Source organism: Alligator mississippiensis, chromosome 1 (genome assembly GCF_030867095.1).
Source record: "Alligator mississippiensis isolate rAllMis1 chromosome 1, rAllMis1, whole genome shotgun sequence".
NCBI lineage: Eukaryota > Metazoa > Chordata > Crocodylia > Alligatoridae > Alligator > Alligator mississippiensis.
Window position 1 is genome coordinate 371,362,454 of NC_081824.1, and position 15,069 is coordinate 371,377,522.

The window sequence follows — 15,069 nt, forward strand, 5'->3', positions numbered from 1 at the left end:
TTGTATAGCAATAATTTTGTAAAATAATAGCATGAAACTGCATCAGAATAATATATTTTTCAGAAAACTGTATACAAGATAATTAATTTTTTCTTACATAAAAACACAAATGTCAGGGTTTGCCAGAATTATGTTTACAATATAAATTCTTCCCATTTACACACATGCATTAAAATAAAATCTTGGTACATGATGATCCATATTCCTAAAATAATACTATTATGATATCTAAATACAAACTCTCTGGGCCTCTATTTCATTTTTATAATAGGCTTATTATGCATTAGGCCTCAGTTAATTCATCTTTTAAAAACCTCGGGATAAGGAAAACTGAAAGAGAGGCTTAAAGCACAGAGAATTAAGAACCGTTATGGAAAGACAGTGGTCTAGAACTCAGAATCAAATGCTCCTAACTTCCCCCTAGGCAATGATGCCATTCTAGGAAAAATACTGCTCATGGAATAATGGTGATCAGGGCCATACAAGTAGCACCTTAAAAGATAAATAGGAAGACTTCAGTTTACTTCAAGAAGAGCAGGTTTTTGCCCTCAGCATGTTCATACTCTTTCTTTCCATTGCCTTCTCCAGTTGATTACATACAGCCACATATTCTTTCCATCTTCCAAGCTTCCAGCTGCTTTCTACATCAGCCTATGTAGAACTAATTCAGAGGACAATGTACAGGGATTACAAAGGAATTGCTGAAAGGCTACACCAGCAACACACCCATCAAGTATTGATCTGAGAGCTTTGCATTCTGTATTTGCACCACTGAAATTTAGCTTGACTTTGTGAACTTTAAACTTGTGAATTAAAAAACAAATAGAAAAAGTGTAACCAAGATAATATCCTAAAAATTATATGCTTATTATTTGTATTGCTCTATGGCAACATTTTATGGAAGAGATTGCTGAAATAACTTAAACAGCATCCCATTACAATATACACTAGAGAAACACCTGAGACAAAAATGTTCAAAAGGAAAGCCAAGTTAGCAGTCTACAGTTTGAATCAAAGCACCTAATTAAATCCGCCTCTTATTTTTTCTCAGAGAACATTAGCTACCAGCTAAACACTCCAATATCAATGCAGCTGCTAATCCCCTGCAATTAATACCCTTTTTGATAAAGTATAAAGAGCATTTGGAGGAACTAAAACTCATATATAACTTTTATCACTAATCAGTCAAACGTAATAAAGTTGAGAAAATTGTTTTTGAAAAAGCTGTGAAATGTACAACAGAAAGGTTTACCTTGAAAAGCAGCTGCATTATGGGATATTAAAAACTTTAAAGCAGAGCTTGATGCTTGAAGCACTTCCTGTATATCCTGCTTTGCTGCAATCTGATATCTCTCTTCCATCTTTTTGGTACAGCATGTTGAGTTTTTAGAAGTGCAAACCTGAAGATCAGTCCCTAGAGAAAGAAGTACATTTTTATTTTCAAAATACATTATTACTCTAGAGTACTCTGTGACATCCATGTTAGTCAAGTCCTCCTCTGTAGACAAGACAAAGAAATAAAAGCACCATACAAAGATCTCAAAGATGTCCAATTCGACTGAACAAAAGAAAAAATGATGAATGTAGGAATCAAGATATTTATTTGAAGAAAACAAACATAATTCAGGAGAATATATCATATACCATTCCATTTTCTTAATACTGTGTGATCTCATCCTAGCTGTTGATTATACTGGATAAATACTGGGAGACATACAGGGAAGCATATGGCACAATAAATTACTGCTTGACTCCACTGTTGGCACTTCATAATCTACCATCAAATGCTGAACTGACCAAGAAGGTATGAGGACTACCCACTGATAAGTATAAGAGGCAACAGTACTTACTAATGCAAGGGTGGGAAGCTAACCTGTGCCACCTGGCTGCATTTACATTATTGGACTACTATTTTTTCTGATGAACTAACCATGATTTTTACTCAATTGCCACTGCCATTATTGACAGACAGCTTGCTGCATGCATATTTGATACAATCCTAGTTCATAACTTGATGAGAAAGTTGAAATCTTTTCTTAGAGCTGCAAACTATGCTACATTTATCCCAGGACACAGCCATCCTTTGTCATTTTTTCGCTGAAGAAGATACACAAATATTTCGGTACCTCATAATCAGGGATCCTGGTTTTCTCTGATTTAAAAAAAATCCCCAATTTTTGGTTTAAAAAAGTAACCCAAAATCCCCATTTTCCATGATTAAAATAAAATGCCGTTAATATATAGATATAGCTATAGTGTTTCATTTTAATCACAGAAAAATGTGGATTTGGCGTTATTTTTTTAAAACCGAAAATTGGGGATTTTTATAAATCAGAGAAAACCAAGATACCTGCTCATAATTGCCACTCTTTTTGAAGTGAGGTAGGAAAATATCAGTGATTTAATAGTAACATTATGGTATATAAAATGTTCACATTTTTTTTAATGGGCAAATCAATATTTATGGGGGCAGGGGGCAGGACAAAGTAATTATTTAAATTAAGGGTTAATGATGTACAACTCATTAGCTGGATCAGTTCACAGAGCAGAAGGGCTTTGCCTGTACCTATACCCAACAAGGGCTGCACAGTGAGCTCCTGCGCTGGAGCTGGGCAGATAAAAGCTGGCAACACTGCCACTTCTCCCTTCCTCCTTAACTCCAGCTTCCCTTCCTCCTTAACCTTCAGCATGGGCACAGCTTCTATCTGAAAGAGAGCTGCACCAAGGCTGGGTAGCTTCCAGCTGTACCCATGCTACAGCCAGGAGGCAAGGGGTTTGGAAAAACAGCAGCAACATGGGCATAAATCTGGTCCTGGTGCAGACACACCTAAAGCCTCCTCATCACTGAAGCCCTCAGGCCTACATCAAACAGAAGCCAGGTTATTCTGCCCTGTGGTTTGTAAAGGTTAACAGCTGTTGATTTAAACCATGGTTATAATAAGGATTTAATAAAGCCTTAGAGCGTCAAGTTCTCTTCTCAGATACACAATGTGTATCAGATTTGTGTATCAGGAGATTTCTTGGACTATACATGATTTTTTTTTCTCTCTCTTCCCTGGTTGACATGTTGCTGTTTTTAAATACATGGATCCTTCTCAAGACAGGCAGCATCAGGTAAGAAAAAACAATGGAATGTGGAGAAGGGGAGCAAAAAAGTTGGGGGCATGGGGACTATCCAGATGTAATTAAGCCTTCAGCTCTAGTACATACTTTTAACCATGTCACAACATGTTTATAGAATCATAGAAAATTAGGCTTGGAAGGGACTTCAGGACACCATTTAGTCCAATCTCCCCCTCTCCCCCATTCAAAGCAGGACCATCCACAACTAGATTATCCCAGCCAAAGCTTTGTCTAGTTGGATCTTAAAAACCTCCAAGGATGGAGTGCCCACCACCTTCCTGTGTAACTTGTTCCAATTTACTGTATTTACTCTCCTAGTGAAAGAGGTTTTCCTAATTTCCAACCTAAACTTCCCTTGATGCAACTTGGGACCATTGCTCCTTGTTCTGTCATCTGTCACCATTGAGAACAGTCTAGCGCCATCCTGTTTTGAACCGTCCACCAGGTAGTTGAAGGCTGCTATAAAATCCCCCCTCAGTCTTCCCTTCTCCAGACTAAATGGGCATTATTATACATGTTCCAGGAGGTGCAGGGGAGTGCTTTAATTAATGAGCACTTTTAATTAAATATGCCCAAGCCTCGTATGTACCAGCATCCCCTACACTGAAAAATGGTGGCAGGGTGCTTTGAACTAAAGCTCATCAAATGAATTTTAGTTCAAAGTGCCCCGCTGCCATTTCTCGGCACAGGAACGCTAATGCATGCAATGCCAGAATTTGCTGCAGTGCGTTTATTTCCATGTTCAGGCAGACTATTAATTGAGTCTGCTCTGACACGCTGGATTTCTAATGCATTGGAGCCAGCTCCCTGCACGTGTATAGGAGCCCAAAAAGCCCAGTTCCCTCAGAAGCCTGACTCTCCTCAGAAGTCATGTGTCCCAGCCCCCAAACCATTTTCATTGCCCTCTGCTGGACTCCCTTCAATTTGTCCACATCCTTTCTGTAGTGCAGGGCCTAAAACTGGACACTGTACTCTAGACATGGCCTCACCACTGCCACATAGGGCGCGTCCACACATGCAAGCACGTGTGCTTGCAGCAGCTCAAATAGAAGCAGTGAAAATTTGAGCCAGGGCTTCTTGCCTCAGCACACGTGCTCAGACATGCACTTTGTTGTGGAGCAAATTGTGCCACTTGGGGCAAAATAACTCTGCCTGGCTCCTCCTGGATCTTCAGCCAGGGGGAGCTAGAGCCCGGGGCCAGCACCTGTGCTATCCCCAGCAGTATAAAAAGCTGCCCTGGCAAGTAGCTCAGGGTTCCTAGCTCTCAGGAGCTTCTGGGGCCCAGCCAATTGGTACCTGAGGACACTACCCCTTGTGCCAGCTGAACTGCTGAAGCAGCCCTGAGAGTTCCCTGCACCCTCTACCCACTGCAGCAGTCTGGCAGTGGGGGCTGCTGCCTGGCTGTGACCTGCTGTGCACCTGCCAGACCTGGATGGGGACTGCAGAGCCAGTAGAGGCATCTGCTCCTCTGGGCCAGCTGCCAGTGGACTGTGATTGCAGGGTTGGCCTTTATGCGGCACTACTGCCATTTGTGCCCCCTGCCCAGCCATCTGGGCAGCTACCACCCAGAAGATGTTCCGGGTGTGGTGGCCTGCTTTGAACTATAAAAGCATGTCCTCCTCGCCTCGTTTGTCCAGGAGGTCAGCCACAGCCAACTGGGTCCAAGGTGCCAGCTCTGAGCAAGCAGGGTCCTGTCACTGGCCTCCCTAGCAGGAATTCTGGTGTTCCCTATTGGAAAACTGAAAAATCCCTGATAAAAAAAATCCCAAAGTCACTCTGTAAAATACCTCCAAATCCAGGTTCCTCCACAAGTAAAACAAAAAACCACTATAAAGACAGAAAGCAAGACAGAGACAGTGATCAGCTGGACAATGTTTTATTGATAGATCTATCTTACAGTGCTAAAGCAAGTCTCTTATCATAATAATAAAGTGAACTCTAAATACATGTTTCATGAATTCATGAATACATGTTTTGCTGCACTCCCACAGGGTGATGGCCCTCACACAAGGGGTTTGGCCCCCCCAACAGGGGATTTGGCCCTCTCACAAGGGGTATGGCCTCCCAACAGGGGGTTCAGCCCCCCCAAACAAGGAGTACGGGCCCCCAACAGGGGATTCAGCCCCCACACAAGGGGTACGGCCCCCCAATGGTGGCCAAATTGCCTCCACAGGGGCTACCACCCCCTTGCAAGGCCCACATGCCCCACCCCAGCCTCCCAATTGCTGCCTCACCTGGCCCCATCCCCCACCAGTTGCTGCAGCCCCCCCAATAGCTGCCCCACCCAGCCTTACCCCCACAACTTGCACCCCCAGGTCCCCATGGCTACCCCCACAACCCCAGGCACCATCACTTAAAAAAAAAAAAAACACAGAAAAAAAATAGGAAAAAAAATCCTCTGCTTAACTTAGAAGCAGGGGTGGGAGGGCTCCAGGGCCTCCTGGCAGAGCCCCCCAGGGCAGCACAGGGCAGTGGGGAGTTGTGCAGCAGAGCCCAGGCTGGGGCTGCTGGGGCTGTCAGCCTGCCCCGCACTGTGCACGTGAGGCCCCAGTCAGCCAGACAGCAGTTGGAGCTGCCGTTAAGTGCCGGGGGGTGGGTTGTTTGTTTGTTTTTAAACTATGGGGTGGGGGGGGACAGGGATCAGGAGGGGTTGTGGGGATGGGGCCGGAGAGGGCAGGGGTCAGGGGCGTGCGTGGGGCCATCAGGGGTCCACTCCCATGGTCCCCTCACTCCTCCTACAGCCCCCCCCCCCCCGATCCCTTACTCACTGGCACCGGAGCCCTGGTGCTGAAACATGTGGCCTGGCCGGCCACATGTTTCAGCACCAGGGCGAGGGCCAACCACAGAGACACTCTGGCAGCCAGAGCATCTCTGTGGAGGACCCAGCCTCCGGTTGCCTCAGGGCACGGTTGTGGACCATGTCCTGCTCCGCTTTTTTAAACATTGATTTGTTTAGACCCCTGGATATCCAGAGGTCTAATTTTCTCCCTGTGCTGCAAGTTTGCAGCACGGGGAACATTTTTTTGTTCCCGCACTTGCCTGTTGCCCCACCTCAAAGGGGTTTGAGGCGGGGCAAGAGGCACATGCGCGCTTGTGTGGACGTGCCCATAGAGGGCAATTATCACTTCCCTCAATCTGAGGGCAATGCTCCTACTAATGTAGCCGAATATGCTGTTAGCCTTCTTGGCAAGGGCACACTGTTGTCTCATATTTAGCTTATTCTCCACTGTAGCCACCAGGTCCTTTTCTGCAGAGCTGCTGCTTAGTCAGTTGGACCCTGGCCTGTACCAGTGCATAAGATTTTTCTGCCTTATGTACAGGATTTTGTACATATCCTTATTGAACCTCATGAGGTTTCTTTTAGTCCAACCCTCTAATTTGTCGAGGTTTCTGCACATTTCATTAACAGCACCTCAGAAAAGCAGTTAAAAAAATCTGGCTAACAAGAAGCCACCTAAGAGCAAACATTAAGATGCATCTAAATTTCCATCCTTCTCTTTATATTTCTAACATCATGGTTATACTGCTGTCAAGCCAAACCCAGAATTGCTGACCTGAAATTGCCCACTTACTCCTGCTTTACCAATGCCTAAATCCAGCAATTAGTCAGAGAAGATGGTTTAGTGGGATTCCAAGTATGTGTCCCTGAAACAAAAAACACTGAAAGTACCACTGGGGTAGGCACTCAGAACTCATCCAAGCCATCCACCCAAAGGGCTCACAAACTATATGACACATAGGTTTCACAGTCTGGGTGAAACAGACAAATGGTTTGGGGTGGAGGTGGCAAAATGATCCATTAAAACAAACAAATAAACAAATTTAGCTTAAGTCAGCTTGCCATAGGCATTCCCAATGCCATGTGAAAGCAATGTGACTACCCAAGATATCTATATAAGGTGTAGATGTACCTTTGCTTTTAATTGTTTTTACTACTAATTGGGCATGTCTACACGTGGCTGTATGGCACCTTCGTTACTGCTCCATCATTTAGTACTTCTTTGTTGAAGTACTAAAAGATGGCACAGTAACAGCCTGTACTGCACCATGGCGGCTGCGCACAGTTATTTTTGGCTGCTACATCACCACAGCAATGTGCTATAATGAGGGAGCGCGTTGCTACAGTGACATAGCAGTGGCATCATGGTTTTTGCCAACAGACAGTACAGCACCATCGTACATCACTACAGCGCTGTAGCTTCTTGTGTAGACTTGCCCATTTTGAATTAAGGGGATTTCTGACTTGATGTTAGATTGTCAAATGCCTGGGAAAAGTTTGGCAAAAAACTTCCTTATGGTGTGGGTTCCAACTGCTGTTACAAAAAAAGTCTTGCTTTTTTGCTAAAATATATATGATAGACATTGATTTATATCAATTCATAAAACTGAATTTATAAAGGCATTTAACTGTCTCCACACCTTGTGTTTTACAATGTCATCACTTCTAAGCAGACCTAATTCAGTTTAGTAAGGACTACTGTACAGAAATTAATAATATATTATCAGACATCCTGGTTCTCTGATAAAAAAAATCCCCAACTTTCAGATTTAGAAAAGCAACCCAAAACCCACATTAATATATATTAGAGGTGTTTTATTTTAATCACAGAAAAATGTGGATTTTGGGTTACTTTTTTTAATCTGAAAATTGGGGATTTTTTTTTTTTAATCAGAGAAAACCATGATCCCTGTATATTATGTCTCTTTTCTACTCTAAAGAGAAAAAATTGTCACACTGTAAAGATAAAAATTAGGTATTGCCCCATGGCAAGAAACCATTTCCTGAAATAAATCCATTCCACAGACATAAACAGAGGTAAATCTTACTATTTCAAAAAAGAGCACTATATTAAGCACTCTCATACCCATGAAGAATTCAGAAACTGGAAATACTCTTGCATGTTACCATAAAGAGAATAATGTAACCTTTGGATTTGATAATGGATTCAAGCAAATGAAATCCCAAAAGTGTTTGAAGTAGGTTTTAAAGAGAGATTAGGACATGCAGACTACTATACCTACAAGAAGCAGTTTGAAAAGCCACCTCACCAATCTTAAAAAGGCTTTCACCCAACAAGGACACTCCTCCAGATAGATAGATCGCACATTTGAAAGAGCCACCCAGATAACATATGAAGAACTGCTGCAGTACAAAAGAAAAACCCGCACAAATCGCACACCGCTGGTTATGACATATCACCCCTCCCCTAAACCTGTATGGAAAATCCTCAAACAACTGCAACCCATACTAGAAAGAGATCCTATTCTTAAAAAGATCTTCCCTGAGCCACACATCCTAGCCTTCAAATAAGCACCGAACCTCGCTAATCTCATCACCAGAAGCAAACTTCCTCAAGCCCAGAACACACCAAAAGGATCCAGACCGTGCCATGACAAGAAATGCAAAACCTGCCAACACATCTCCACCACCCCCACTATTTACTACACTCCGCAACAGAGCCATCAGCATTCCTGGATTTTACAGCTGCACCTCCAGAAATATAATATATCTCATCCAATGCACCAAATGCCCTGATGGAAAATACGTAGGAGAGACCAAACAATAACTGTGCACCAGAATGAATGCACACCGGAAATCTGTCAAAGACAGGAATACCCAGTTACCTGTGTGGGGCACATTTCCCACAAGAAAACCACTCTCTCTCCAATCTCTCAGTCCTGATCCTCAAAGGAAACTTACAAAACACTTCCCAGAGAGGAGCCTATGAATTCCACTTCATCAACCTCCTGGATACTAAAAATCATGGACTAAATATAGACATTGGATTTATGACACATTATAACCTGCCTGACATCTGACTCCCCAGGTATCTCTCCACTTTCATCCCCCCCCCCCCCCCCCGGCCTGTGTCTCACCCATTGACTCCTCAATCTACATTTTCACTACCTGTCTTGTATGTGTACCAGACCAGCCGCTGGCTTCTTTACTTTTCATTCCATCCAGGAAGATCACACACCAACTGCTGAAACTTCCTTAGCCTGACAAAGGGTTTTTGAACCAGAAAGCTTGCTTAATAACTGTTTTCCAAGTATTTAAGTTGGTCTAATAAAGGATATCAGATTCACCCAAAGAACCCTGTCTGTCTTTGAAAAGCCTGGAAACTTTCCTTCCCACAAACAAAAAGGCAAATAATCCATTTGATTATGGGTTAGAAGTGTTGATCTTTTGCAAAAAATTACTGTGTTCAGACTCTCAATGTATTATTTTAAAAGTATTCTGACGTCAGATAAAATGTCTTTGCTTTCAAAGACCTGAGGTTCTTCTGGCCTTTTACCTACATCATTGATTTTAAATACTGCAGATGCTACTCGCTGAGTCATCAAACATACATTTTTTATCAGTAATCAGTTAGTCTCTTGTTACTTGATAATTTAAGCATCTCACACTCAGATACTTGTAAGTGACCTAGAAAAAAGCTGCGAAACTGAAGTAGACTTTTAATAATGTAGGATTCAGCTAATAGAAATCTCTGTGGGCATGTCTACATGTGCAAATAATCCAGAAGTAGTTTACTCTATAGTACTCTAGAGTAAACTCTTCTGGGCATGCTTCTACATGTGCAGGAATTCAGTTTCATAGTTGGTAGGGTCGGAAGGGACCTGAGAAGATCATCAAGTCCGACCCCCTGCCATGGCAGGAAAAAGTACTGGGGTCAAATAACCCCAGCAAGGTGTTCATCTAACCTCCTCTTAAAGACCCCCAGGGTAGGAGCCAGCACCTCTTCGTTTGGAAGTTGGTTCCAGGTCCTAGCCGCCCTGACTGTGAAGTAGCGCCTCCTGATGTCTAGTCTGAATCTACCCTCTGCCAACTTGTGACGGTTATTTCTAGTCACTCCTGGTAGTGCTCAGGGGAACAGGGACTCCCCCAGTGCCTGAGTGTCCCTTCTGACTAGTTTGTAACAGGCCATCAGATACCCTCTCAGCCTTCTCTTGTGGAGGCTGAACAGGTTCAGGTCCCTTAGTCTCTCCTCGTAGGGCCTGCCCTGCTGGCCCCTGATCATGTGAGTGGCCCTCCTCTGGACCCGCTCCAAGTTGTCCACATCCCTCCTGAAGTGCAGCGCCCAGAACTGGGAATGTGGGGAGCAAAATTGCTTCTACTAGCAGCAGACTGATCCTGCTCCTTGTGACCCTGAACCGAGCCCCTGCAGCAGCCAGGGGAAGTTCTAGGCTCCCCTTGGGTACTAGCCTAGGGGCTGGCAGGGAGGCATGGGGCCAGGAGACAGCTGTCTCCTGATTGGGGCTGGGACATTGCTCTCTATCACTGGGAGCTGACTGCTGCTGGGGTGGGCTCCAACACCACAGCCTTGGCAGGGGCCATGTCCCCTTGTTGTAGCAGCAGGAAGCTCCTAGCCCCCACCCCACAATCGCAGGGGTACCCCACAATCACTGGGAGATCCTTATCTTCCAGTGCCAGCTCCACGGTAGTGGGACTGGTGCTGGGAAATCCTTATTTGCTCCCGGTTAAGCATCTACTCATGCACTACTGTGTGGCAAGTAATCACAAGTAAATTTGCTACTTGCTTTTGCAAATTTAGTCATGATCAGGGCTGCTGGTTTTCTCCAATTTTAAAAAATCTCCAATTTTCATTTAAAAAAAAAGAAACCCCAAATCCACATTTTTCCATGATGTAAATGAAACACCACTAATTAATATCTATATATTAGTGGTGTTTCACTTTAATCACAGAAAAATGTGGATGTGGGGTTACTGTTTTTTAAGTGAAAATTGGTGATTTTTTTTAAATCAAAGAAAACCAGGATCCTTGCTCATGATTAGAACAAATTACTGTGCAGTAAGCATCTGTATGTGTAGATTGTGATTCTTACTGCGCAATAATTAGCCCTAATCTTGAGTAAAATATTTTGAATAGACATGCCCAGTGTGTTATACATTAGGGAATATACCTTTCCTAAACTTTAAACAAGGAAGGCAAAGCTGGAATTCAGGAAAGAAAAATCTGTAACAAAGGAGATGAAGTCTTCTTTATCCTATATGTAGCTGTACCTGTTCTATTAAATAAATGTTACCTGTTATGAATTACGCCTCCTCATATAACAGATATGAGAACTGATAAGCTTTGGCAGCTGGAAAGAGTATCAGGTTATTACCCACGATGCTCCTGCACAGTGGTTTATACAAGTACTAAATAAATGCATAGTAACCTGAGTTTTTGCCATGCAACATACTGTAGATACGCCTTTAAAGACCTAAGTCACAATATTAGAATTACATACACATACTATTCTAGTACTGAATATCACAATGTGCCTAATATATTAAATTAATTAAGAATTAGATTATTCCTCGCAAAATGACATACTGTTGAAACAGCAAGCAACAAAATACTGTAATATATGCCACCCGCATTCAAACATATTACAGGAGTGAGACTAGACCTTCAGTAATATTTACTATTCATACTATGAAGGTTTATCCAGAGGGACCAAATATTGTTTTTTTCTGTTGTTTGTTTGTTTGTTTTATTCTCAGTAAAATCATACAGGGAACATAACAGTGGGAGACAAATGATTATCAGTCTGCAGGATGCCAGTTCCCATGTACTTGACATATACCAAAGAAGTGTACACTGGTAGCAATATTTGCAATACTGTATTTGTAACCATTTCTTCATAACTGGATGTTAGGTTGCATTATCTTATTTATTTAAATTGTATCATCGTATTTAAACAGTAACTTAAAGTATTCATTACTACTGTAGAAATTGAGACAATTATAAACACACACATATGAGGCTTTCTTAAAGTGAAAAACATTGTGCTTAAATTATTTCAACAAGATTTAATAGACTTGAACGAAAATCAGAATGACTAAAAATCCATTAAAAAATAAAAAATGAATTTTAAACTTAAATTTGATTTTTATTTAAATTGGCTGTTTTATTTACATTATAATTATGTTTTTCTTTAAAATTTGAATTTAATACAGCATAGGCTAATGTATAAATTTAGTATCATCTATTAAAATTATTTAAATAAAACAATACATTGAGTCAATGAGCCTCTATTAAAAGTCTGGAGTTAAAGGTTAATTTTCTTCTATATAAAAATGATGGGGGTGTAGCTGGATTGGGCAGTTGTGATGCCTGCTGATGGCTGTGTGGCTCCTGTCCCACCCTGGCTCCTCAGGGCACCCTCCCTCTCCTCTGCCTGGTACACCTTGATGGAATTAATTTATTATAGAAAGGAGACTGCCCCAGGGTCCCAGAGTAAACCCAAGCCTGCTTTGGCAAGAGGTTCCATCCTGAACCTGGCTGACCACCTTGTCTTTGTCTTTTCCTTCAAGCTCTAAGTGGGCAGTCCCCCTTGGCCTCATCAGTGCCTCAGTGTACCAGCTACCTTAAGGGGTATTCATGGCCTCCTTCTGCCCCTACAATAACACCCATGCCTTGTAGATGGTACTCTTTATCATTGACTAGATCCTCTGGCATGTCTATTGCTCTCCCATCAGCCTGTTGGGGCTGGCACTAGGAGGGTTCTCTCAGATCTCTGGATCCCTGGTCCTAATCCCTCTCCGTGCTTTGGCCTTATTGTCTTAAGCCTACTGTAGCTCCAGCCTCCTGCTGTCTGGGCCCCTGGCTTGGCAGGTGTAGCCCTATCCCAGCCTCAGCCTTCTGGGTCCTAGACCCCAGGCCAGACACTGTCTACTATACCAATCCCCTTTTTTCTCAGGACCCCTGGCCCTAATACCTTTCCAGGTTTTGGCCCTCCCAACCTAGTCATGCTCCAGGCAAGCCTTCTGCTCTCTGGCCCTCACACAGTGGTTTTTTGTTTGGTTTTTTTTTGGTGGGGGGGAGAGGGGGTTGGCACCCACTGATCCTTCCAAATCATGGCATATGCATGAAAGGTCACTCAGACCTTTGATGCATATGCCTAGGCAGGAGTTTTGGAGGAGTGGAGACTGCCCAGACCTTCCATCCTCCACTTTAGACCACTGAGACCAAATCCAAAGGCCAGATCAAGTCCAGACGTTTGGTACTTCTCTGGCTGTAACTGTATAAGCATCTTTGAATCAAACCCTGGTCTCCTGCATAGCAAACAAGGATTCTACCGCTGAGCTACAGGTGTAACAATATGTATGGATCTCAGAGCCAAAAACAGCAGCAGCAGAAAGGAAAAGTCTGAAAGAAGAACAGGAAGCGAGGGGGAGGAGACAGAAAAAACAAGAGAGTTAGAGAGGCTGGGGGAGATCAGCTGGCCCTGTAACAGCTCTGCAAGAAACTGCAATAATAAAGACACTGTTTATATTAAGTAGGGAGCTGTTCCTTGATTACCCATACAGAGTCACGTGACACGGTGGCAGCAGAAAGTCTGTGAGGAAGCCCAAAAGAAGAGAGAGACCTGGGCCCCAGCAGTGTTTAAAACAGATTGCAAGAAGCATGGAGGGACTGAAGCCCCCAGGACAGCTGGATTTCAACACAAAGAACCTGGCACAGACATGGAAACAATGGAAGCAAGAATTCAGTTTGTATACACAGTTAACCATGACCGATAAAGAGAAGATGAAGGTAAAGCTGTTTTACTATCTAGTGGGGGAAAAAAAAGCCGTGAAGTAAGTGTGACACTAATTCCAGGGAACCTGATACACTAGAACAGTTAATAGAAGCATTTGTTGCATACTGTGACCCCCAGAAAAAGTGAGACTGTAGAGAGATATCAGTTTTTCAGCCAAAACCAAGAGGAAGAGGAAGGAATAGAGGCCTGTATCACAGCACTGAAAACTCTGGCATCCTCATGTAACTTTGGAGACATAAAAAGACTCCCTAGTCAGGGATAGGATCGTGTGTGGCACATGGGACTGCCCTGAGGGAGAAACTACTAAGAGAGCTAGATCTAACTCTGGAAAATTGCAAGGGCAGCAGAATTGTCTAAACAAAGGATCAAAATGATATCAACAGCCACATGTATTGAGCAGGTTCACAGATTCGACCTAAAGGACTCTGGAAAGCAGGAACCTGACAGGCCAACTGCAAACGCCAACAATGTGACTCGGTGCATGTACTGTGGGAAGCTACATGGAAGGTGGAAGGAGAAATGCCCAGCCTATGCCCCTACAAAAGTATGCAGAAATATGTGCATACAAAAGAGTGCAAAAATATGGAAAATAGAATCATTTCAGGGGTCAGTGTCATAGCCACCCAAATAGAAAGAAAGAAAAAAAAAACAGTCCATGCAGTGATGAGGGATCAGGAGACTACAGATGAGGAGGAAGCTTTCAATGCAAATTTGACAGATTCACAGACTCACAGGATACACACATTACAGAAAAAAAGCGAGCAACAACTCAGCCATATTTGCAACAATGATGCTAGAGCAAAGACCTATAAAATTCCAGGTGGATTGTGAAGCTGTTTGCAAAGTCCTTCCTGTGAATCTACTGAGTAACAGCATCAAAATGGAAAATTGCCACCAAGTGCTATTAATATATAAGAAAACAATTGTGAGGCCACTGGGAAAGTGTCGGCTGACTATAAGAAATTAATGCAACAAGAAATGGTACCACCTGGAATTTATAGTGATTGACAAGGCAGACACCCAGCCACTGCTGAGCAGCTGAAGAGTACAGGCCATGGATTTAATTACAGTGCAACACCACAACATTCTCCAGGTCACAGAAGAGCACAAACGGTCATTAAGTTCACTACCTAACATTCTGTTAAGATATGGAGACATATTCCAGGGCCCTGGACTCTTTGAAGGCAAACTGAAGTTAGAAATAGATCCACAGGTACAACCAGTACAACTATCAAAATGCAGAATTCTGCTAGCCCTGCTGGAGCCACTGAAGAAAAAATTGACAAACCTGCATAAAAAAAGGCATCATCACACCAGTTGAAAAAAGGACTGACTGAATCAGCAACCTAGTAGTAGCAAGGAAGCCATCTGGCAAACTGAGAATCTGCATTG

General features: G+C 43.0%; 1 protein-coding gene across 1 annotated transcript in view; it reads right to left on the reverse strand.

Moving 5' to 3' along the window:
- GPC5 (glypican 5) overlaps positions 1-15,069 on the reverse strand; it is a 1,236,000-nt gene that overhangs the window by 1,171,058 nt on the left and 49,873 nt on the right. Inside the window, exon 2 of the mRNA XM_019486966.2 lies at positions 1,253-1,414. Coding sequence (XP_019342511.1) covers positions 1,253-1,414 — 162 coding nt within the window. The remainder of the gene's footprint in view (positions 1-1,252; positions 1,415-15,069) is intronic.